The sequence below is a fragment of the Condylostylus longicornis genome, unplaced genomic scaffold, assembly GCF_029603195.1.
Source record: "Condylostylus longicornis isolate FDR11 unplaced genomic scaffold, ASM2960319v2 ptg000223l, whole genome shotgun sequence".
Taxonomy (NCBI): domain Eukaryota; kingdom Metazoa; phylum Arthropoda; class Insecta; order Diptera; family Dolichopodidae; genus Condylostylus; species Condylostylus longicornis.
In genome coordinates, this window is record NW_026578190.1 from 188,669 (window position 1) to 214,060 (window position 25,392).

Below are 25,392 nucleotides of genomic sequence, written 5' to 3' on the forward strand. Positions count from 1 at the left end.
AGGTATACTTTCTATCTGCAGTTTTTTTACGGAAAGTAATGTATGACTTGCAAACTTTTAGTTGCATTACCTAACAAAAATCTCTGAAATAACATGAAAAAAATTGGAATCAAACTACATATTTAAAAAGTAAAGTTTACAATAAAACTCAGTTTTTTATTGGGTTGGGCAATATTTTAAAAATGAGATCCATAATAAATTATCTAATTAGTTAGTCAAAAGCGAATGCGAAAAATTTGAAAATATAAGAAACTGTAATTGTTTTTATTACGGAAATATTAAAAAATAAAAATGTATGCCCTTTTTTGTGCAAATTTAAGGACAAGAGTCAAAATGGGTACATGTATAGACTAAACGTCCCTAAAAAAAGTGCATTCAAAAGGTTTAAGTAAAGAAACCTCAAAACTAGGCAAATAAAAATTAATTTTTTGTGACTAGAAGTAATTTTCATAACTGTGTTGATGTCTATTTTCCGCAAATTCTTTAACGTCAAAATTTTGATTTTAGTCTGCAAACTGTCTGAAACTAAAACTTTTACGGACAGAAATCTAGTAAACTTTTTACCCGTAATTGACTTTGAATTTTGATCATCCGTAAACGTCAAAACAAAAAAAATTTTTTAGATTTAAAATAATTTTATACTTACATATTAAAAATTAACAATAAAAATATTTTTTATATTATTTTTAACGTAATGATAGTCACTCAACACATCAAATTTATTTACTGAATTACTACGTCAGACTGTCTGCATGTAAAAAAAAAAATCTACAATTTTGACGCTTAATTGACTTTTTTTAAACGTTTAAGAATTTAAACTTTGACTGAGAGTAAAAACCTAGTAGAGTATCCGTAAACTCAGACAACTCAGATTTTGTAAAATTTGTCTTTGATCCACCTAATTACGGAAATTTAAAAAAAATTTAAAATTTAAGATAAGTAATGAGCCTTATTCTAGTTGTCGCGTCACTTACGTGACATTTGTCGTTGTCGCTGTCACATCACTTGAAATGTGGTATTCTAGTTGTCGAGTGACGTGACTGCGAGAAATAAACGAAAATGAAACGTTTCAAGTGAAATTGATACATTTTAAAAAGAAATTTTGGCGAGTAAAGTTCAAACTAAAAAAAAAAATTCGGTGTATATATTTATATTTTTAATCCGAGGGAAATAAAAAATGTCGTCATTTGCATTATGGTTTATGGATTCATCAGACTCCGAGAGTAATGAAATTGAAAAAAAAAACAACAATTTTAATATTTTAATATAATGTGACTTAAAGGTTTGCGATCATAAAATGCGCACCAGGTATGTGGATGCTAATAATCCGGGATCATCTCATGATTCCTTTATTGAAAATTACCTGAAATTTACATAAATTAATTAAATTTTAAATTAAACTTATGTTAAAATTACCTTCTGCCATCCTGCAGTACTTCTAATGGGCGGACCCAAGCTATTAAGCTTTTCTGTTAGCTGGTTCCATTTCGCATCAAACTCGCATTTGCTTATGCAGCTATTCTCAGCAAATTTAAGGCCTTTCGCAATAAAGGCGTTCTCCGTCATAAAATTTCCCAATTCTTCAAATTGCTTCCTTGTTGTTACTTTTAAGTTAAAAATAAAAATTAAATTATATATTATATGGTTTAATTTATGTATTAAATTACAAAATTTATTATTTTTTATATTTTTATTAAATTGTTTTGTTTAAACTTACATTTTTGGTGTATCCATCTCGCTTGTCACTTGTTAAATACATTTCGACAAAAAACGTCGTTTCACTACGACATGTGTCGCTCTACAACGACAACTGGAATATACCTGAAACACATTTTCCCGCTATTCCACGACACGTGTCACTGTAATCGCCATTTAGAATATCAAATTCAAGTCGTGACGACAATTGTCGCTCTACTTCGACAACTAGAATAAGGCTCAATGACTAGTGAAAATGACTAAAAATAAAGGTTTTCTTATGCAGTTAATTTTTATTCTATTTATTTTATATTTGACCTTAGTTGTACTGAACAGTTGTTTTAAATTTTTCTTTAAAACTAAAGATTCTCTGCGTTACTTAAACATTCGTATGTTCAGCAAAGACTCAATGCATACAGATTTTCTTATGCTCACCATTTTTAGCAGTTTTCTAAAAAAAAATTTGAACACTACATCATATTTCACTTGTTTATTTTTATAAATCAAAGATTGACATTTTGCAGACAAAAAAAATTCGTTCAATAGCTTTTGTTCAGTTGGATCTGTGTTGCCGCATGGCTAAATCGATCAAAATAAATCATCTCAGCTATTTGTCAAGCGTGGTGGAGTGAAATAAAAAACAACGAGCGAATGGAATGAAAAATATATTAAAAGGGGTAAAATAGTAAATAATAATATAAAGTAGTTACAACAACAAATTTTAAGTTCAGTGAACTGCGTCATCAGTTCTATATACAAAAAAAATAATGAACCAAAAAAGTGAGACTGGCTGGGTGCATCACCGTTGCACAACCGTTTGGATAAATCTTTTCTGGATCTATAAATAGGATGGAAAATTCCAGATCGAGAACATAGTATTAGAAAAACTGTCGCGTCGAATTTACACATTTAAATTTTATGTTGAAATTATATACTTAGTTTATATAAAGTCATAGTCAAAGAGAAGTAAATTTTCTAATGGAATCAATAAATTGTTAACAATTTGAATTGAAAAGAAAAGAGGAAATTGTTTTTTTTTTTTTTTATAATTAGTTTTTTTATAAGTTGTTGAAGTTTATATAAAAAAAAGGAAAAATAATAATTTGTGCTTGGAAGAGGCAATAATAAAATTTTATTGATTTGTATTGGTGGTTCTTGTGTATAAATGTTAACGCAAATCGCCGCCTAACAAATATTAAGAATAAATTGTACAAAAATGTATGTTATCAATTCTGCTGCGTAACAGGCTTATTAAACTTATGAGAAAATAAGCATAACACGAAAAATAAAAAAGTTTTACAACAAATCTGTATACAATTTATAATATGACATACATACCAAAAATACTGGAAGAATTCAAAATAATTTTTGTTTTGCGTTTTCATTTTTTATGTGATTTTTTTCTGAAGATGAAGAGCATAATAAACGAAACAACACGATGTTTGCAACAATAGGATTTGGCTTGTATAATATAATAAGGTCTGAGATAAGCTCGAAAAACCTTTAAAAAGAGTGACGTAATTTCTCAAAAAAAAAAAAATTTTCATTAGAAAAATAAACCAGACAGAAAACGTGAAAAATATTAAAAACTTCACAAATATGTGATAAAAGCCAAATTTCAAAGTATTTATTAAACATAAGCAAATATTTTTTGGTTATAAAAAAACTGAAAATTTTGATTTTGGTTTATAAAAGTGTGATACTTAGAAAAAACCATTTGTGATAGAAAGTCATTTTGGTTATTTTATTTTATTTTTATTGAAAAAGTTTTGAAAAAAAAAAGTTATTGTTGACGTAACTTGAAAAACTTGAAAAAATTTTAAACATTGAGAAAATGAGAACGTCATTTTCTCCCATTTTTGTTCAATAAGTGTTATCCTTGATGCTCAAATACTTTATAAAGTTTGTAAAAGACGGATATTTAGAAAAAAAGGACAGAATTGTATTACGATGCTGTTTCAAAGTAAAAAATGATTTAAGTAAGATTAAAGTAACATTGTAAGACTATATTAAAACTTTAAGGATTATCCTTAGTTGAAGGCTTAAAGAAATCAATAACTTAATTTGTTAATGAAATTATTTTATTATATCTTATAATTCTGTGCAATATAAATTAAAATATTTGCTAAATAATTAAATAATATGAAGTAAAATGTATTGTTTTAGAATTGAAGTCCAAGTTTTAAAAACGTCTGACGTAAGAAAAGTAAACAATTGGAATTTGAATTTTCAAAGTCAGTTTCCAAAAACTTCTTCCATTTTATGTACGTTGCATTTGGTGCACCAGTTAACGATTTGCGCCGCAACTTTTTAAAATTTTTTGAAAAATTCTTTCTTTAACGTTGAAAATACTAAAGTAGTTTATGGCAATATTCACACAATAAAAAAGGAATGTAATTTGTATACACTGCGTATGTATGTATTACATACACTAAGTAGAAAAAGTCTGCATACACTGAGCGTTCCTATATATTTTGCATTAAAAAAAATTATTTATATTGTTTAGAAATTTAAATTTTTTTTTAATGGTTATAGAATTTTATATTTCAAAATATAACATTTCATATTACAAAAAAAAAACAAAACAATAATAAAAAAACAAATAAAATTTTATATGAAAAACGAGAAAAAAAATAGAGTTGACCTTGTCAACTCTGTGATACCCGTACGAATTTGTTATCCTATGTGCGAATATCTAATGTGCCATTTAATTATGGGGCAGACTATGACTTTAAGTTGCCGTATTACCATATTAATTTATGCAAAATTTCAGTACTATGTGTTTTTCAAAATACTGATTGTGCCAAACTACTATTGAAGTTGTATGGCAGCTACCAGAAAGAGCCAAGAAATTTTAGCGAATTTTATCAAGCACATCGGCCCTACTAATATATTCACTTGTGTGAAATCTCAATATCACAGCTTTTAGAGCTCCTGAGATATAGCCAAATAATTTTGAAGTTGTATGGCAGGTACCAGAAGGAGCCAGGTAATTTCAACGACTTTTATGTGGCATATTGGCCCTACTAATATATTCGTTTGTGTGAAATTTCAATACCATAGCTTTAATAGTTTCTGAAATATAGCCAAATAATTTTTGAAGTTGTATGGCAGGTACCAGAAGGAGCCAAGTAATTTCAACGACTTTTATGTGGCATATTGGCTCTACTAATATATTCGTTTGTGTGAAATTTCAATACCATAGCTTTTATAGTTTCTGAGATATAGCCAAATAAATTTTGAAGTTGTATGGCAGCTACCCGAACCGGTACCCCGATCATGTCCAATTTAAATAGGGTTCTGGCACTTACTACAATAAATCATTTGTGAAAATTTGGTGAACTTAGCTCAATTAGTTTTTGAGTTATCGTTGGGACGGACGGACGGACGGACGGACAGACAAAGCTAAATCAACTCAGAATTTGATGCTGATGAAAATCATACACTTGAGTCTATATCTAACACCGTTATTTCTTAGCGTTACAAACGGTAAGGCAAATTTAGTATACCCTTCGAACATACGTTCGTACGGGTATAATGAGCAGAAAAAGTCTGCGTACAGTATCAGATTCTCAGAAGAGAATTCCCAGAAATGTACTTTCAGTTGAGTTTGTAGGAACTAAATGTTACATAAGATTGATTCAAAGTCAGAAGTACTGCGCCAAGTTAATTTTTGAAATTGGCAGTTGAAAATTATTCAAAAATTTTATTTAAACAAAACAAACGAGAAAGTGAGTAAAAATTTTACAGAAATAGGCAAAATCATAAAGAGAAGCCACTCGTCTGTACAAAAAGTAAAAAATAATTTTAAAGAAACAGGTTGTCTAGTCTCTAAGCCCCGTTCTGGTCGCCCACCTTAATTGACGTCTAAGGAGAAACGCGATTTAGTCACATATATTAAATTTAAATTTAAAAAGAACATTTACGGTAATACTGTGTGCAAAATTCGCAAAAAGGCTACTTATAAAGGCCGAGTGGTACGTAGAAAGCCATTAATAGAGTAAATCCTCTAAATCGTATAGAATTCGTGAGAAGGCATATTAACAATCCCCCTAGCTTCTAGGAGAAAGTTATATTTTCGTATGAACATAAATTTTGAATTTTTGAAATCAAAGGACGTCAGTTGATGTGTAGTAAATGTGGTAGCGCGCCTAAGAAAATAAATTTCTTCTTCCAACAGTAAAACATGGAGGAGGTGCAGTAATAAGTTTCGGTTGTATGGCAGCTAGTGGTGTAGGAGTCTTAAATTTTATAGAATCAATTATTAAAAAAGAGGATTATTCAGATATTTTAAAAGAAAATTCAAAGAATAGTGTTTAGAAATTTGGTTACATTCTGTTTTCAGAAAGAATATTCTTTCAGCATTACAATGACCCTAAACATTCCGCTGAAATTTTGAAGTTGTGGATATTGCATAATGTCAGAAATTAATTGCATACATCACCCAAATCTCCCGACCTCAATCCTATAGAATATTTATGAGATATGCTGGAGAGTAAGGTCCGTAAACGAACCATAAGTTTTTAAAAAAATGTTGAAAGATGTCATAACAAAAGAATGGCGAAAAATCACAACTGAAGAAACTTCAAAACTGGTTCATTTTGTGCCAAAAAAGGCTACAAGCAGTTTTAGCAAGAAAAGGCAATTCAACTTTATACTAATATTCTGAATTAAGTCACATTGGTGTAAAAATTCAGATGCTGCACGCAGACTTTTTTGCTCGTTTTTCGTATGCAATTTTCTTTTTGTTTTTTTGTTATTTGTTTTTGTAAAATGAAATGTTAAATTCTATAAAAATTATTAAAAAAAAATTAAAATTTCGAAACAATATAATTGACCTTTTTTAATGCAAAATATATAGGAACGGTCAGTGTACGCAAAATTTTTCCATTAAGTGTATTTGCCAAAACGAAAAAAAAATTATTTTTTATATTGGCCCTTATTATAAAACAAGAAAAAATGGAGTTCACCTTGTCGACTCTATGATACCCCGTACGAATTTGTTATCCTGTGTGCGAATAAATATGCAATAACTGACTATGGGACAGACTGCGTTCGAGTTGCAATATTACCATGTTAATTTATGCAAAATTTCAGTACTGCGTTTTTCAAAATACTGTGTGTGCCAAACCACTATTGAAGTTGTATGGCAGCTACCAGAAGGAGTCAAACAATGTTAACGAATTTTATCAAACACATCCGCCCTACTAATATATTCGCTTACGTGAAATTTCAATATTACAGCTTTTATAGTTTCTGAGATATAGCCAAATAAATTTTGAAGCTGTATGGCAGCTAAAGGATCCAGTACCACGATCATGCTCAATTTAAATAGGGTTCCGGCACTTACTACAGTAAATCATTTGGAAAATGTGGTGGACTTAGCTCAATCAGACAAAGCTAAATCAACTCATAATTCGACCCTGATCAAAAACATACACTTGAGTCTATATCTCAGAGCATTATTTCTTAGCGTTACAAACGGTAAGGCAAAATTAGTATACCCGTATTAGTAATACCAGTATACGAACATCCGTTCGTACAGGTATAAAAAATATATTGCACGATACACCATATTTTTGATAGTTATTGTAATGCTAGTATTATGAAATTTATTTATCGGCTTTGTATCGGATGATTTATCGTATTTCAAAGGAGCTTTTTTATACCCTGCACATCGTGAAGGGTATATTCACTTTGATATGTAGTTTGTAACCACTTGAAGGAATCTTCCGTCCGTCCTATCGCACGATAACTCAAAAACGAATAAAGCAATCGACATCAAACTTTCACAAGTTGTTTCTTTTGCGCAAACGACGGCCGCTATCGTAATTGAGCCAATCCGGACAACGGGTTCGGATAGCTGCCGTACAACTCAAAGAGGTTTTTTTAAATATTTCAAAAACTAATTAAGATAACATTATCAAATTTTACAAAGATGTGTCCAATTACACTCTACATAAGTTCTGAAAGTTTTGAAGGAATGGCGGCGCTGGTTCGGGTAGCTGCCATACAACTACAAAAGCTAATTTTAAATATTTGGAAAAATAATAAAGTTAGACTCATGAAACTTGGCAGTCGTGTGTCCAATTGTTGGTCGCTTGTCGGCTAGCTGTCAAAGAACTCCATAAACAAATTTTGATGATTTGCGAAAATAATAGAGTTAGATTCATGAAACTTGGCAGTCATGTGTCCTATATCAGTCCACACATATCCCTGAAGTTTTGATGGAATGACCTAATAGGTTTGAGTAGCTTCCATTGAACTCCAAAAGTTAATCTAAAATATTCAAAAAATAATAGAGTTAGATTCATGAAAGTTGGCAGTTGTGTGTTCAATTATAGTTCAGACATATCCATGCAGTTTCTATAGTGCTTTGTCAGATTCGAATACTTGGTATATAACAATGAGAACTAATTCTAGATATTTCAAAGACAAATTTTAAACTCAGATTGCTGACGTGCAGGGTATTATTCGGTCGATTTTTATTGACTGAAAAGTTTTTACTTGTTTTTGTTATGTATTTGCATGTAAACTAGTGTTTATCGTGTTATGAAAAATCTATTTTTGGGATTTCCAGATGGATGTACGATCGGGTATTTTTTAGTATACGATAGCACACGATAGTGATTTTACAAGTAGTTTTTCAGTTAATATAATTAAAATAATTATTAATATATATAAGTTAAGATAAAGTTGATTTTGTATTTTTAGTAATACAATTGTCAGTAATAAATCTCAATTGAGGGGGACAAAAGTTGGCATGGGCCCTAGTCAGTCTCACATTTTCCTAACATGTGAGGCTGAAAATGCTAGGAAATGCCCTCTGAAAACATCAACTCTGCCACCAAATCCGACTCTCACCTCCTAGAAGGTAGGTAACATAGTTATCTGCCGGGTGTCTCCTGGGCAACTTACTTAGTAAGGCTGACGAGAGCGGGTGAAAGCGAGTACTCGGCGCTTAATCCGGGTTTCGTTGGTTAGGAAGCGCGCGGGCGGTAAATCCAGAAGCGTCTGACTTAGAATAGGCGGCTCCCTGGTCTGCGTCTGATCCCTGAGGGACGGCAGTTTTTGAATCCTGGCAGTAGGTATAAAATGCAGAATTTAATCATTTGTGCAATGGACAAAACAAAGGGATTTAGTACCCCAGGTGGTAATTCAACTACGTTGGAGAATCCACTCTCTTCGGAGGTCGGCTCTACGGATTCTGGGGAGAGCCATTTATTGCATTTGATTGATCCGTTCAGGAGGAACGCGAAAACCCGGCGTTCACCACCTACATCTGATGTGCGGATTTTAGAAAAGAATGGAAATAGAGAAAGTGGACTACCGAACATTCAAGCTCCACAGACCAATAAGGGTATAAAAATGAGTAAAGCTCAAGACAAAGAAAGTGATGATCAAAATGCTGACATACACAAAAGGATTAGCCAACTGGAACAGTTCTGTGTGGCTTTGAAAAGCGAGGTTCTTCAACTGAGGGCTGAAAATGAGAAGCTAAAGAAAGAGAAGCATACGCAAATTACAAACAATAACTCTAATGTGGGCAGTCATAAAGAAAAAGAGGCTGCACCACGAGCAAAGCAGGTGAGGTCAGTCTTAGACGCCTACTCAACAGATGAGGAGGAACTCGCCAGAGAAACGGATTGGATCCTAAAACAAAAGAGGTTCAGTAAAAAAAGAAAAGCGGAATCGTCTCCGGAAGTGGTTCAGGTGACAACCAACGCTGAGAAGGCGGATGTTCCTGATTCTAAAGTCGAGGCGATGTCACGAAAGACTCTAAGCCGCCTCCAGTAGTCATAACTAATGTGATTGACAATAATTAAATAGAATCAACATTAAAAATAAGAACATCAATTATAAGGTTAAAATGATGAATTTAAGGTTATTGTAAATTCCGAAATGGACTACGGGAATCTTACCAGGGCCATGAATGGATCTGGACTAGAATGGCATACCTATGAGAACAAGCAGGCCAGATCAATAAAAGTCATGGTAAGAAATCTTCACCCCAGTTGTAATCCGGAAGACATAAAAGAAGACCTAAGCTCTAGGGGTTACAAGATCTTAGATGTAACCAATAAAATTAAAAAAATGAAAGAAAATGGGAAAAACATTATGGTGCCTCTACCGCTGTTTATGTTAACATTCTCAAATGAAGAAGAGGTGAAAAAAATTTATGAAATCGATTACATAAACAGGATGAAAATTAGGATAGAGGCACTTCGAAAGGACAGGATCATTCCGCAGTGTAAAAGGTGTCAAAGGTATGGGCATACACAAAAATTTTGCCAGAGAGAACCGAATTGCGTTAAATGTGCAGGCAGGCACTTAACATCAGATTGCAGTAAGCCAAAGAGTACTGCAGCAAAGTGATCCGATTGCTTGGAGGCCCACCCAGCAAACTATAGGGGATGCCTTGTAGCTAAGGAACTGCAAAAACATAGAAATTTGAACAGCAACAACAACCTGAAGAATTCTGAACGGCCACCGAGGAAATTCACCTCAAGAATAGTCTCAAAAGATGTAACATACAGGGACGTTCTCCAAACGAAAACTGATGACGGTGGCACGAGCAATAAAACAAGGGCCAGTGACGTGAATGTTTTGTATAAAATGCAAAATATGATGCAGAACAAGCTAGATATGATGGACAAAATCTCTCAGAGATTGATAATTCTAGAGAGCGAAGGGAAAAAATCGAATACCAAAAGACCTGGTAAATGATGGCACGAGGTAATTTTAAAATAGCAACATGGAATTGCAATGGTATTGCAAATAAAAAGGACATGCTGGAAGTCTTTCTGCATACACAGAATATAGACGTGTGCCTCGTAACTGAAACACATATGACCTTAAGAAGCAGGATTCGGTTTCCAGGTTATAGAATTTACAACTCGAACCATCCTGGAATTAAACCGAAGGGCGGAACGGCGATAATAATAAAAGAAAATGTGGTGCATTGCGATCTCCACCAGATGCAAACTGAAGAAATGCAAATGACAGCGGTTCAGATCACTTCGACTAAGCAGAAATTTAGAGTGACTGCATTATATTGTCACCCTAGATTTAAAATTACGGCAGAAATGTTTCAATGCATTCTGACAGACCTGGGCGATAGATTTATATTGGGGGGTGACTTTAACGCCAAGCACACTGATTGGGGTTCAAGGCATACTTCAACTAGAGGAAGAGAACTTAGGACAGCAATTGGCGGCACGGGGTGCCTTTTTCATTCTACTGCGAAGCCAACGTATTGGCCAACCGATGTTAATAAGTGTCCAGATTTAGTAGATTTCTTCATGACGAAACGGATTGCGAAAAATTTCATCGAGGTACATGATAACTACGATCTTGACTCCGATCATTCGGTGGTTATTCTTGTACTTAAGGAAAATATAGTAATGAAAAGAGCGAAACCTGCGCTGACAAATGGAACTACAGATTGGTCAAGATTTCGCTTAGAGATTGAACGTCAAATAGATCTAAGGAAAAGAATAAAACGACCCAGCACATAGATGAGGAGGCCGAAAACTTTACTAAAATTATTCAAAATGCGGCTTGGAGTAGTTCCAAAATTAACGTTATTAGGAAGGGGGGCATTAAATATCCCCCACATATACTAGCAAAAGTAAAATGAAGCAGGCGGGCGAGAAAAAGGTGGCAGCAAACGCGTGATCCTGCTGATAAAATCAGATATGATCATGAATCGCAGCAACTAAGACGCTGTATTAGAAAATACAAAGAGGATTCGGTTGCTGATTATGTTCAAAATTTGACGGCGTGTGAGAAAACCAATTACTCATTGTGGAGGGCAACAAAGAAAATGAAGCAACCTATCAAACATCTCGCTCCTATTAAAAACAAAGATGGAACGTGGACAAAAACTGACAAGGACAAGGCAAATGCATTTGTGGATCATTTGGCCGATATATTCTGCCCGCATGACAGCCGGAGCGTGGAGTTTATTGAGAAGACTCCAGCCTATAATTGAAAGTAAAAGGTTAATCCCGAATCATCAATTCGGTTTTCGCCGCAACCACTCAACCATAGATCAGATTCATAGAATAACTGACCTAATAGAAAATTCACTGAAAGAAAAAACAATATGGTCTATCATATTTTTGGACGTAGCCCAGGCCTTCGATAAGGTTTGGCATTGTGGATTAATAAAAAAACTTAGGCGATTACTACCAAGGCAGTATGTTGACCTGCTCGAATCTTACCTGACTAATAGGGTATTTCGAGTTAAACAGGAAGAGGAGTACTCTTCGCTTAGGGATATCAAGTCGGGCGTACCACAGGGGAGTATATTGGGCCCGATACTATACTTGCTATACACGTGTGATATTCCTGAATCGGAAGGAGTGACAACAGCTACATTTGCTGACGATACAGCAGTTATCGCAATAGGACGAAATGAAAATGAATCTACACAAAAATTGCAAAGGGCCAGTGATAAGATCTCAAAATGGACTAGAAAGTGGAATATAAAACTTAACGAGGTGAAATCAGTACACGTAAATTTCACTAATAGGAAAATTGACAATTCATTTTCGGTTCGAATAAATGGCGTCTTGATTCCGTCAGCAAACACAGCGAAGTATTTGGGAATGACGTTGGACACGAAGCTCAGATGGAAGGAGCACATAAAGAAAAAGAGATCTCAGCTAGAGGAGGAATACAGAAAGTTCGAATGGCTTTTGGGGAGGCGTTCCAAATTGACAATATACAACAAAGTTTTGATATATAATCAAATATTTAAGCCTGTCTGGGCTTACGGTATTCAGTTATGGGGCTGCGCTGCGCAGACTCATATCCAATCTATACAAAGATTTCAAAATAGAGTATTACGGGACATTGTAAACGCCCCTTGGTATGTCCGTAATGCCGATATACACCGGGATCTCACGATCCTAAGTGTCACAGACGAAATTAAAAAGCAAGCAGCCAATCATAAAATGCGTTTGTCCAATCATGTCAATATCGAGGCGGCTCGGTCGGTTGACAATCAAAACTTTGTTAGGAGACTTAAACGTACGCGACCTCTCGAGTTCGTTTAGAGTTTTTCATCTGGAACAATGAGTACTTAGTACGCTATTGTGCCAGATCAAAGGCTTGTAAATAATCAAAAATAATAATAAATAACTGAATTAATGGAGGCGAATTCAGATATTGCAAGAAATGATTATTCGAAAACTTGTGCCGATAATTTTTACTACGAACGTAATTTACCATCAAATAATTTAAACTTTCCAATGAATTAAATAGCATAGGACCTCCTACAAGACATCTCTAATCCTTCTTCTTGGGTTCCTTACTTCTTAATGTATTTCTTCTTCTTCGTCTGCAAAAAAAAAATCACCTGATAATATTGCATTATTTTATTTTATTTAAAACAAAACGTGTACATGGCAAACTTTGAATTCTTTATTTTTAAATTTTTCATATGACAATATGAGTTTATATGAATTTAAAATCTTTGAATCTCTCAAAAAAAATACAGAGTGTCTGAAAAGTTCCCGTACTTTTAGGAATACTAATTTTTCTTGTTATAATTCTGTTTTTTTTTTTTCAATTTAGTTTCATTATTTGCATTCGTCGTGCAATTTTTTCCCAAGTAATTGTTAAATGTGACTTTATTTTTTGTTAGCCTAGAAAAGAATCGCGTAAAAAAGCGACACTAAAAATTTACACAGAGCAGGTATGAAGGCAGCTAAGAATATAAGGACGACTGGTTACAAAAAAATTACTGTCTATGATGTCATAAAACGTTACCAGGAGTTGGGAAGTACAACGGAGCGTCTGCGTAGTGGCCGTCCTGTCACTATATGATCGAACTATATGGTGAAATTACCATAGAACAGTTCGTGACCATCGTCAACACTTTTTTATTTTTTTGTTTTGCTTTATTTTATCGGGATAAAGTACGATATTTTATCGTCGTAGTTATGTTCGCAAAAAAGTATATCTACTAACAAGTAATTCGACTCGTTCCATTCCGTTAGTTTTCATTTGCATCTTGCTTCCAAATTCTTAAAATATTCCATTTTCTTTAGAAATAGATGGCAATAAGAGTTGTGTAGGCAAGAAAGAAACAAAATATTGTAAACAAACGAGTGTATCAAAAACATTGAACTAAAATAAAATTAAATTAAGTTAGGTAAAAATTTTGTTATTTTTAAATAACAAAATTTATTTTTCATTTTATAAAATTTAGGTAAAAAATTCGAATGTATGAAAGCAAAAGAGTACATACACAGTATCAGGTAGTGACATAGAAGTAAAGTAACTTATAAAGAAACAAGTAAAAACGTTTCAGTCGGTATAAACCGATTGAATTATACCCTGCACCTTTCGTTATTGTGTAGCAATTACTCGAACCTGTGAAATCATTCTATAGAAACTTCACGGACATGTCTGACCTATAATTGGACATCCGACTGCCAAGTTTCATGAATCTGACCTTATAATTTTTCCAAATACTTAAAATTAGCTTGTGGAGTTGTATGGTAAGTACCTGAATCTGCCAAGCAATTCCATCAAAACTTCACAAATATATCTGATCTATAATCGGACACAAAACTGGCAAGTTTCATGAATCTGACTTTATTATTTTTCCAAATATAAAGAATTAGCTTTTAGACTTGTATGGGATCTACTCGAACCTGTTAAGCAATTCCACCAAAACTTCAGAAATATATGTGACCTATAACTCGACATACAACTGCCAAGTTTCATGAATCCGACTTTATTATTTTTCCAAATATGTAAAATAAGCTTTTGGAGTTGTATATCAAGTACCCGAACCTGTCAAGCAATTCCACTAAAACTTCACAAATATATCTGATCTATAATCGGACACACAACTTTCAAGTTTCATGAATCTGACTTTATTAGTTTTCCAAATATGTAAAATAAGCTTTTGGAGTTGTATGGCAAGTACCTGAACCTGTCAAGCAATTCGATCAAAACTTCACAAATATATCTGATACATAATCGGACACACAACTGCCAAGTTTCATGAATCTGACTTTATTATTTTTCCAAATATTAAGAATAAGCTTTTAGACTTGTATGGGAGCTACTCGAACCTGTAAAGCAATTCCACCAAAACTTCAGAAATATATCTGACCTATAACTCGACATACAACTGCCAAGTTTCATGAATCTGACTTTATTATTTTGCCGAATATAAAAAATTTGCTTCTGGAGTTGTATGGCAGCCACCCGAACCGGTGCAGCTATCCCATTAAAATTTTTAGAGCATATGTAGAATATAATTGGACACATGTATACAAACTTTTATATTTGTACCTTTATTAGTTTTTGAAATAATTAAAATAAACTCTTTGAGTTGTATGGCAGCTACCCGAACCCGTTGTCCGAATTGGTCCAATAGCAATAGGGTTCGTCCTTGGCACAAAAGAAGCAACTTGTGAAAGTTTGGTGTCGATTGCATTATTCGTTTTTGAGTTATCGTGCGATCGGACGGACGGACGGACGGACGGACGGACATGTCTAAATCGACGCAGAATTTTACGCTGAGCAAGAATATATATATATGTCCATACCGCAGATGACTCCTTCAAGTAGTTACAAACTCCATACCAAAGTTAATATACCCTTCACGAAGTGCAGGGTATAAAAAAAGGTGTATGCGTACTGATTAATACTTTATGAAATATAATCGTTACCGATTCATAGGAAATATGTTTTAAATTTAAGATTGAAATGAAAATAAAAAGTTTAAAAATAATTTATTTATTAATAATAATTATTAATTACAAATCCTTAACACTAAAAATTTAAAATATTTTCAAAAGTACATATTTACCTCTCCACATCTTAAAGCAACAAATGAAATTTTCGTGTCGGCTTTTTTGCCTCACACACAATATTACATCCCAAGCACTTCAAATAATGTTCACCCATTATTATAAAAAAATTTTTTTTTTCACAACTACTTAAATTTTTTTTTAATATTATACGTTTTAAAATTTATTTTTATTATTTTTCATATAAATTATAATAAGTTTTTTTAAACACTTTTTTTCCGCTTCGCTTTTATAATATGAATACACATTTTTTGCCACCTTGTACTGGAATGAATTACAGAAATTATTGTGTCGCTTTTAAAATTCTTAATATTTTTCCCTATACTTTATATAGGAACAAATAATAAAGTGTCGCCTTTCAAAATTATATTATAAACAAGTAAAAACGTTTCAGTCGGTATAAACCGATTAAATTATACCCTGCACCTTTCGTTATTGTGTAGCAATTACTCGAACCTGTGAAGTCATTCCACCAAAACTTCACGGATATGTCTGACCTATAATTGGACATCCGACTGCCAAGTTTCGTGAATCTGACTTTATAATTTTTCCAAATATTTAAAATTAGCTTTTGGAGTTGTATGGCAAGTACCTGAACCTGTCAAACAATTCCATCAAAACTTCACAAATATATCTGATCTATAATCGGACACACAACTGCCAAGTTTCATGAATCTGACTTTATTATTTTTCCAAAAATTTAGAATAAGCTTTCAGACTTGTATGGGACCTACTCGAACCTGTAAAGCAATTCCACCAAAACTTCAGAAATATATCTGACCTATAACTCGACATACAACTGCCAAGTTTCATGAATCTGACTTTATTATTTTGCCGAATATAAAAAATTTGCTGTTGGAGTTGTATGGCAGCCACCCGAACCGGTGCAGCTATCCCATTATAATTTTTAGAGCATGTGTTGAATATAATTGGACACATGTATGCAAAATTTTATATTTATAGCTTTATTAGTTTTTGAAATATTTAAAATAAACTCTTTGAGTTGTATGGCAGCTACCCGAACCCGTTGTCCGAATTAGTCCAATAACAATAGGGCTCGTCCTTGGCACAAAAGAAAAAACTTGTGAAAGTTTGGTGTCAATTGCACTATTCGTTTTTGAGTTATCGTGCGATCGGACGGACGGACGGACGGACAGACGGACATGTCTAAATCGACGCAGAATTTTACACTGAGCAAGAATATATATATATGTCCATACCGCAGATGACTCCTTCAAGTAGTTACAAACTCCATACCAAAGTTAATATACCCTTCACGAAGTGCAGGGTATAAAAAACAGGTTGACATCTATTGCGTACTCTTTTCCTCTCCCAAAAATTCTTATGTGCATAAAAATGAAAATAAGAAGGTATACTGCTTAACTCTTTTAACTGAGGGAATTTTTTGTATAGAAATATTGGTGAGTGATTGCATTAGTGTGATGTAAACGGAGAGTCGAACTACTTGTTAGTAGATATACTTTGCTTCGCAATTCGTAGAATTCCACGAATGGAATTCATAATATAGCTGATAATATATATGTACATACATATGTATATAGAATATACATAGATATTCGGAACATTCGAAATCAAAATATAAAAAAACAATTTTGAGTTAAAATTTGCTTAATATTTGTTGCAGATATTGGGCCTAATTTAAATGTAAATTTTTTTTATGTGAGCTTTTTTGTTAATATTTCCCTTCGTTGAATACAGCAAAATAAAATGTAGCATGAGTCATCTAAATCTATAAAATAGTTTGATTTAGAATGAATCAAGCCCAATTCTAGGGTTTTCTGTCAGAACATATCTACATTTTTGCCATTTCGAGTAAAATACCATTGAATTTTTTTTGTGTTATATTTGTTTTAGAAAAACATTAGCTTGTAAAAATTTAGTAAAGATGGCTTAAATAGCTAGCATTTTCAAATGCTGCTACTACATATCACATAGTATTAAAATTTTAACATACTTTTATGTATCAAATAAAATAGATATATTTTATTTCAATTAAATAATTATAATAAAAAAATGCTAAAAGAGGTTCCAAAACACTTGTTGCTTAATTGTAATAATTTGTTGTTTTCACCTTTGCGTTTCCTTTACCTTTTTGTTGTTTTAAGAAATGTTTAAAAATATTTTACCCAGCATTTACACATGCGAGTTACTTGCAAGCAAGTTTGTATAATATTAATTGTCAATTAGTTTTTCGAAATGTCAAATTACTTGCTATTATGATGTAGGCGTTTAGCAAGTTAATTTTTGAAAATGTCTTTGAGAAGAAAACAACTAGCAATATATATAATTTTTTATAAATTTTAGAAACCATCAGTTTGCAAAGTTTAATTTTTTCAAAACAAAATTCAAAAATTTTAAATTAAAAAAAAAAAAAATCAAAACAACAAATTTTTTTTTGTGAATTTCTCAATATGTCAAATTACTTGCTCAAATTACTGGCAGCAAAATTTTCTTGCAAGTTGAACTGCAAGTAAACAAGCAAGTAGAAATATTTCAATGTGTTAGTAAAATTTTTGTATGTATTGCAACTTTCTTGCAAGTAACTTGTACGTGTAAATGCTGGGTTACTTATATCAAAATTATTTTTAACCGAATACATTTTTCTTAAAAAAATGTAAAAATTAGGGATTTAGTAATTCTGGCAAGTATTTTTATGATATGTATATAAAGCAGTCTCAATTTTTTCGCTACATGCTCTGTTTTTTACAATACAGAACATCGCTAGTTTTAATTCATAATGCAACACCTACATTCTATGCTTTTGCTTACCTATCATTTTTAAATTTGAAACGTAGGCCCTTGATTTGCTGTAAATATACATACGTAAATGAAAGTATTTTCTAAAGTTAAATGTAAAATATATGTATTTGAAAACAAAAACTTCTTTAAGTTAAGTTCTAAATTTATATATATTTAATCCTTAAGAATGTGATATTACTAACCAGGACATTATAAAATAAAATAGAAATATTGGGTAAACACTGAGCACTTTTCTATTTGGCGGCTGACTATCGCCTAGAAACATAAATGATGCTAAAAAATAATTTTACATTAACAAAATGTCCAACATATAATTTTGTGGAAACGCCCAATGCGATTTTTTTGCAACGACTTCATTGTGTGGTAGTTAAATTTATAAATTTGAAGATACATACTAAAATTGAATTAACTACTTTATTCGGCTTATAAATTATTAGGCATTTCCATAAACACAATACTGCAAAACGATAACGTGATACATACAAATATATTTTTAACAGTTGCATAAAAATATTTATTAGGCCTTTTCATAAACACAGTATATCGTGATATATAGCGAGAACTGCGCTATATTTGTGCTCATAAACAAATTTTACTAATCAAGTTGGTTCATAAACATTGTTAATCTATCACAAAAATATTTAATTAGGCTAGGAAATTTAGTCCAACTTGTATTTAAGAAAATTTCTGTTTGTGAGACAAATCTGTTCGTCGACCCGCGACCAGGTACATACTTTAAAATATGTTTATATACAGGGAAATTCAGAAAGATGGACAACAATATACACATACTGTTGGTTAAAATATCGAAAATGGGTAAAATTTTTGTTCCGGAGCTGGTACAAAATCTCAAGTGTCTCGAATACACGAATTTTATCCATTTTTCCCAAAATTTCTACATGTCCAAAATTTTTTTTTTCAAAAACAAACATTTTTAATATACGTCAGACGAATTGCTTAGGCTACGTAACAATTATCTTACAATTTATTGCCCGAAATAGCCAAAATTATCAACATTTAAACGCACAAAATGTGAATATCAGATGGCCTGGCAAAATCGTCATTATTTAATGAGGAAAGAAAAGGAAATGGTGGAGAATTAATAAGGGTGAGAGTATATTATTGTGTGAGAACGACTTGTGTCACGAAAAGCAATCACTCTTAAAAAAGCAAAGACGATTGAAAAGACATGTGATATTACCCATCTGACAAGTACGACCAAACTCACTTTAAACTTCGGATATTAAATCCAATAACTCTTAATTTCACCCATACAATTCGATGAGGAATAACATCAAAAGCTTTACTAATGTCAATGAAAATTATCTGACCACCCCGCTACGTGACTTTTGTAGTACTTACAACAAACTCCACTAAATTCGAATTCATAGATTGAATGGAATATTAAGGCCTCTTCCTCGGTGGAACTTCACTTTGTCGTGGTGAAGGAGTTGAGTAGAATCGATGAACTCGATAGTGATGTTGGCGGATGCTGCTATTATGCAGTACCTGGCAGGTCAACCATGCCGATAGGCCGAGAAGAGATCTAAAACTAAGAGTTACTTCCTAGGGGCAACGAGTAATTTGTGCGACCTAATGTCGGGTGGATGTCTAAAAGGTTGCGTATGAGCCGGTTAAATCTTCTTGTGAACCCAGTAAGGGAACGTCGTCCGAAGAAAAACTCTGTGAAAGGAATGCGGGGTTTGTCCCCCCTCAGATACCAGAAGGTAATTGATAAGTCCGAACCATACAGGGCCTCCAAATTTTTTCAGAATATGAAACGCAACAGCTCTCATAATGATGATTAGTTAACTCAAGAGAGCAGGAGATCGAGGATTGACAAGCCACAGATGTTTACAGCACGAACAACTGCACATCACACTCAGAAAAGGAAGATGAGTGAAGCGGCCGTGATCTAGAATCTGCATATTTGTTAAAAGATATATTAAACCATTTTTTTGCTCTAAATTATTAGTAAAGCTGGAGTAAGAAAACGACGGGATTCTGTTTATGTGCATGAACTTTATGGCCCATGACAGACTTGCGTCACCGCCGTAAGTCGTTAACCTGGTGTCAGAGATCACAGCCAAGTAATCTAGTTTGATCATTGATTGTGATGCAAACAAACGGAGCGCTTATACGATTTTATTTTAAACATTAATTTAGAAATAATAAATAAGGGCAACACTCCCACTTCAATTTTTCCCAGCTATGTTGGATATAACACTTAAAACAAACAATTGTTTAATTGAGAACTCTTCACGGTGCGGTTCGGACTTTCATTTTTGAAAAAATTAATAATTTTTGCATATACATACATACATATGTACATAATCAATCCCTAAATCAGAATTGCAGACATAGGAAGAAGGGGTATATAAATAATTAGAATAATTGTCCCTTATTTTGTGATTATAATATCTTTAAAATCTGTTCTTCTTATTATTTCTTTGAGGCCTCAGGCTCCAATAAATGGATTCCAAAACAAAACATGTTTCTTTTTTTTTTACTTGCACATACATATGCAAACATACATATATACACACACATTTAACGATTACCTTTTTCAACTTTTCGACAGCAAGGTACCAACATAGGTATCTGCATTAAACGTATCTTTCCGCTACTTCGTAATGCATGTCATTTCTCTTATCGTGTTTATTACATACATATGTATATGGTAAATATTTCGTTTCAGAATAAGGTTTGAATATTTTTTTTTTGGATATGAAGTTATCTGAGAAAAATTAGAAAAGTAAATTCGTTTGATACCATATTTGATTGTCAAATTCATTCGAAACCAAATATTAAAGTAAAAATATCCCAAAATATACTAAATATTTTGCAGAATTGATACGCAGTTAATCTATAAAAACACCTGATATGTACATATATGTACATAAATTTTCAGCAACCGTTCTAATTTAGGAAATACCTTATGATAAACTATAAATATTATGAACTCCATCGCAATTAACGTTTCCGACTTAAATTAATTGTCAATACCGTATGTAGCCCAAAAAAAGCCTATGCTTGTTGTTATGAGTCTTAAAACAAAAATGACTTTCGAAGAATTTACTTTAAGCAACACCGCACAAATTGTTAAAGCCACTGCCAAAGGTGTCAAACAATAACCAAGCACGCACACAGACTGAAAAAATGAGCTGAAAATGATTTTTTAAGCTATTAATATTAGTTAAAATATTCAGAATTTGTTAGGGTTACATATTTCCACCTAGAAGTTTTGAATTCAAAGTAACTACTGCAGCTCCTATCCAAACAATTAGGAATATTTGAGCGAACTCTGGACCATTGTCATGCACATTATCAGCTGAACCATGTAATATTGTAGCCATAAACGTACACAAAACTAACGGCCCCCATAGGTCCCCTGCGCGAAACAAGAAAAATTATACGTATTATAGTAAATATTTTTTTATACAATCTCTCAATATGCTAAATTTTTCTGTCGGACTCAAAACATGATAAAATTTTAATCCCACTGCCTTAACATCACGGTACTATAAAGAAGATTAAAATAACAAAAGAAAAATAGTGAATAATGTATAAGTACTATTGTCTCCTTTATTGGTTCATCTAAAGTGTAGAAATTATGTGCACCTGGTTGCTGTTCGCTGTGACGTGTGGAATTTATTGTCATATCTCCATGAAGATGGGAGTTCGATATATGGTTGGATACCTTAAATGTGAATTTATGATGATTGATTTCTTTTCAATATTCTTGATTGATTTCTTTGGCTTTTCTTGTAAATGCAACTTACCTCGAGTTTTGTTTCCATATTTAATACTTTTATTCTGATTTTTTAATTTTGCAATATCACTAAAAATCAATAACCACATTCAAACTAAATTTGACAATTGAGGTTTATAGAGTTATGGTGGTTACTTTCTAAGATCGATTAATTGAATTTGATCAATTCCCACGGCCAATATTGATTAAAAATCGAAAATTTAAAATAATCGAAAAAATATATGTATCGTCTCCCCGAAGTTATTTGATTATATATGACGAACACTTGATTTTGAGAAAACATGTACATATAAAATTTGAATCGACCCAACAGAAAATTTAGCCGGCAACGTATGTAATTTTTTTTAAATTTTTTAATGAATTGATTAATTAATTATCTTTTAGATCTAAAAATATATTTTGCGTAGAACTAAAATTAGAAAGTTATAGCTGATTTTACTAAAAATCATCTTGTATAATGCGTAGAACTAAAATTAGAAAGTATATAGGCACAATAAAATCACGTTTTTGGATATTAAACACAGACTCCTTTAATGTACAAGATGTCTTAATGTTTTTGCATATGTATGTGTTTCCAAAGTTTTTGTTCAGAAAAAAGACTATTCATTTCTTTAGTCCATTCTTTTTAATTTAATTTAGTGAAAAAGTATACTTATTATTTGTGTTTTTAAGTAAAATGAAGATTAATGAATTATATTAATTAAATTTTATATTTTGTTTATAATATTTAGTAAAAAAGAAGGTGGATTTTGAAAAAATTGTACTAGTTTATTTAAAAAGAAAAAATGACTTAATAAATTAGTAAGATTCGGTGTACTTTTTAATGTTTCTATTGTAATCATATTTAAATAAAATATAATAGTATCTTTTTTTTATTGGTATAAATAGAAAACCTCCTTTTATTCGGAATAAAATACTTTTTTTATTTTTGCTAATATATTTCATGCGCTACATACGCACTTTATCAAAGCTGATTTTTTTTTAATTAAGACAACAAACAATAAAAATTAAAATCTATTAAAATTAGGAATATTATACTTGACTTAATATAATTATCTACCTGACTTAATCTAGAATTTTATTATTTATTTATATTTTTTTTTCTTTCTTTTTTTTTTGGTTATTAATTACAAACTAAATTTATACCTGTTTTAAATCTTAAAACTAGTCAAATATTTAATTTAAAGAGCCAAGTAGCCGCGTTACTTTCGTCCATGTTCAGTAGGCAGTCCTTGTTTGATTTGTATATCTGCATGCTTTCATGAACTTCTTTCCTGTGTTTTGCTTTTGCTTCTTTTAATACCTTTAACTTATCTCCCGTAATTGTGTGATCTGTTTCATAAATGTGTTTTGCAACCATAGAATCGAAAATCCTGTTAAATCCTACTATTCTTGCACGTTTTATTTCACTTAAATGTTCCTTAAGTCTTGTTGTAACAGGGCATTTTTCATGTATCTTCAATTTATCCTTAGCCGAATTTAACAAGTTCCTAAGTTGATATTTACTATTGGTTTCCGATGTCCGAATATTGTGTTTCCAACTATGTTTATTTATCAAGTTTGTACAGTGATGATCATAACTTAAAGATGCCCATGTTGCTCTTTGTTCTTCCAATATCCTGTTCTGTTTAAACAATGTGCTCATATTCTCCTGCTTAATTTTTCGTGTTTTCTTCCTAATGAGTTTGTTAATACGTTCATTTTCCTCAATTTCGAATGTAAATTCAATGTTTCTATGTAATTTGTTGATGCATCTGTTTATATTCTCCAGTTCTTCCTTGTCCACTATCGCGAAGACGTCATCAACATACCGCATTCATACTCTCGGCATCAGACAATCCTCCTCCATCCTTTTTTCTAATTTGGACATAAATAATTCTGCGATAAATGGTGAAAGTGGATTGCTCATCGATACTCCCGACGTTGTTCTGTACATCTCGTTTCTGAATTAGAAGTAATTCTCCTCCATGCAAAGTCTTGCTAATTTGTGGTATTCTCTGACTTTGTTCCTCCAATTTTCTGTTTCTCCTGCTTGTGTTGATAACCATACTTTCAAATATTCAAGAGCTTCGTTAACTGGAACATTGGGAAAGAGCACTTTGACATCGAACGATACCATTAATTCATCAGGACCAATTTTTAAGCTTTTCGTTTTTTCTACAAATTCCTCTCTATTCTTAAAGGAACAGAAACGGAAATCCATTTCCTCAAATCTTTTCACGAGCCATTTCGCAATTTTGTATGTTGGGGCGCCGTTAGCGGATGTGATCTTCCTGAACTGCTCACCTTCCTTGTGAATTTTTGGTAGACACACCAGTTTCGGAACCGATGGATTCGGCACCGTCAAGTTAATGTTGAAGTCCAGAAACTTGCACTCCTTTAAAGCTTTCTTAACCTCCATTGCTGATTCCTTCAAAGGGTTGCTCCTAATTTTTCTAAAATTATCCACCATTGAAGAATTTTTTGAATATAATAGTGTATTTGATTACGTTCATATAAATAGAAATGCCACTAGAAAGTGTTCCGTCGAAGGATGCGGAAGCAATAGTCTACGAGAAAAGGAGAACGTAAATTCTATACCTACATTTACAGGGACCAAAACATCAGAGACAAATAGATACAAGCATTAGAAAAAAGGAGTTCTAACCCGCCGAAGTGTTTTTATTTTGTAAGAACTTTAAACTTTATTTTGTTGCCTGTGGCAAATATAATTTAATCAAGTTGATCTAATCTAATCTAATGTTAAGATTTTAACAATTTAAATAAGTATGTAATTTAATCTCTTATAAAAGAAAATTAAAAAATTTTGTGAATTTAGTTGATAAATATTACTAGTTTACTCGTCAAATATTACTAGTTTTAAGAAATATTGTTTAAAAATTTTATTTTTTTATGAAAATATGTCATGTTGCTTTTTCAAAAACAATTTTGTTATGTATTTATTATTTTGGTTTTAACTGAAAAATATTTTGTTACCTGTAATTTATTATAATGTAATTTAAAATTTTTAAAAGCTTTATAAAACTTGAAAATCTAACAGCTATCGGAACATGTTTTTCTTGCAAGTATCGGAACATACATATGTATATCAAAAGATTTTATTTAAAAAAAAATTTCACTAACAATAATTTCATCTGGTAAAATAAAAACAAAAAACAAGCAATATAAAATTTCATCAATATATATTCCCCCTAGACACAACCTAAAATACGAAGATTAAGAATAAACGATCCAAGGACTAAGCGATAATTTCATAATAGGAGGCAAGTTCAATGCAAAAAATACTTTTTGGTATCAAGATCTACT

General features: G+C 32.0%; 1 protein-coding gene and 1 long non-coding RNA gene across 2 annotated transcripts; both read right to left on the minus strand.

The window, feature by feature from the left end:
- Window positions 1-60: 60 nt before the first annotated feature.
- On the minus strand, window positions 61-2,428 carry LOC129616483 (uncharacterized). The gene is made up of 3 exons (XR_008697550.1): window positions 1,718-2,428; window positions 1,417-1,604; window positions 61-1,363 (listed from the first exon to the last, which is right to left on the minus strand). It is a non-coding gene; the product is annotated as an uncharacterized LOC129616483 (long non-coding RNA).
- A 16,016-nt stretch (window positions 2,429-18,444) lies between these two features.
- On the minus strand, window positions 18,445-22,213 carry LOC129616481 (protein YIPF6). Its single transcript, XM_055532130.1, has 6 exons — window positions 22,097-22,213; window positions 21,889-22,014; window positions 21,757-21,835; window positions 21,540-21,705; window positions 21,321-21,478; window positions 18,445-18,587 (listed from the first exon to the last, which is right to left on the minus strand). The coding sequence occupies exons 1-6, from the start codon at window positions 22,112-22,114 to the stop codon at window positions 18,475-18,477; spliced, it is 660 nt and encodes a 219-aa protein (XP_055388105.1). The 5' UTR covers window positions 22,115-22,213; the 3' UTR covers window positions 18,445-18,474.
- Window positions 22,214-25,392: the final 3,179 nt, after the last annotated feature.

Bases quoted from the DNA above. Each gene is read 5' to 3' on its own strand.
- LOC129616481 (XM_055532130.1), bottom strand. The intron at 21,836-21,888 runs GTACTTATACAT...TCTTCTTTATAG, and splicing joins AACCAATAAAGGAGACAATA to TACCGTGATGTTAAGGCAGT. The intron at 21,706-21,756 runs GTATAAAAAAAT...TGTTTCGCGCAG, and splicing joins ATTTAGCATATTGAGAGATT to GGGACCTATGGGGGCCGTTA.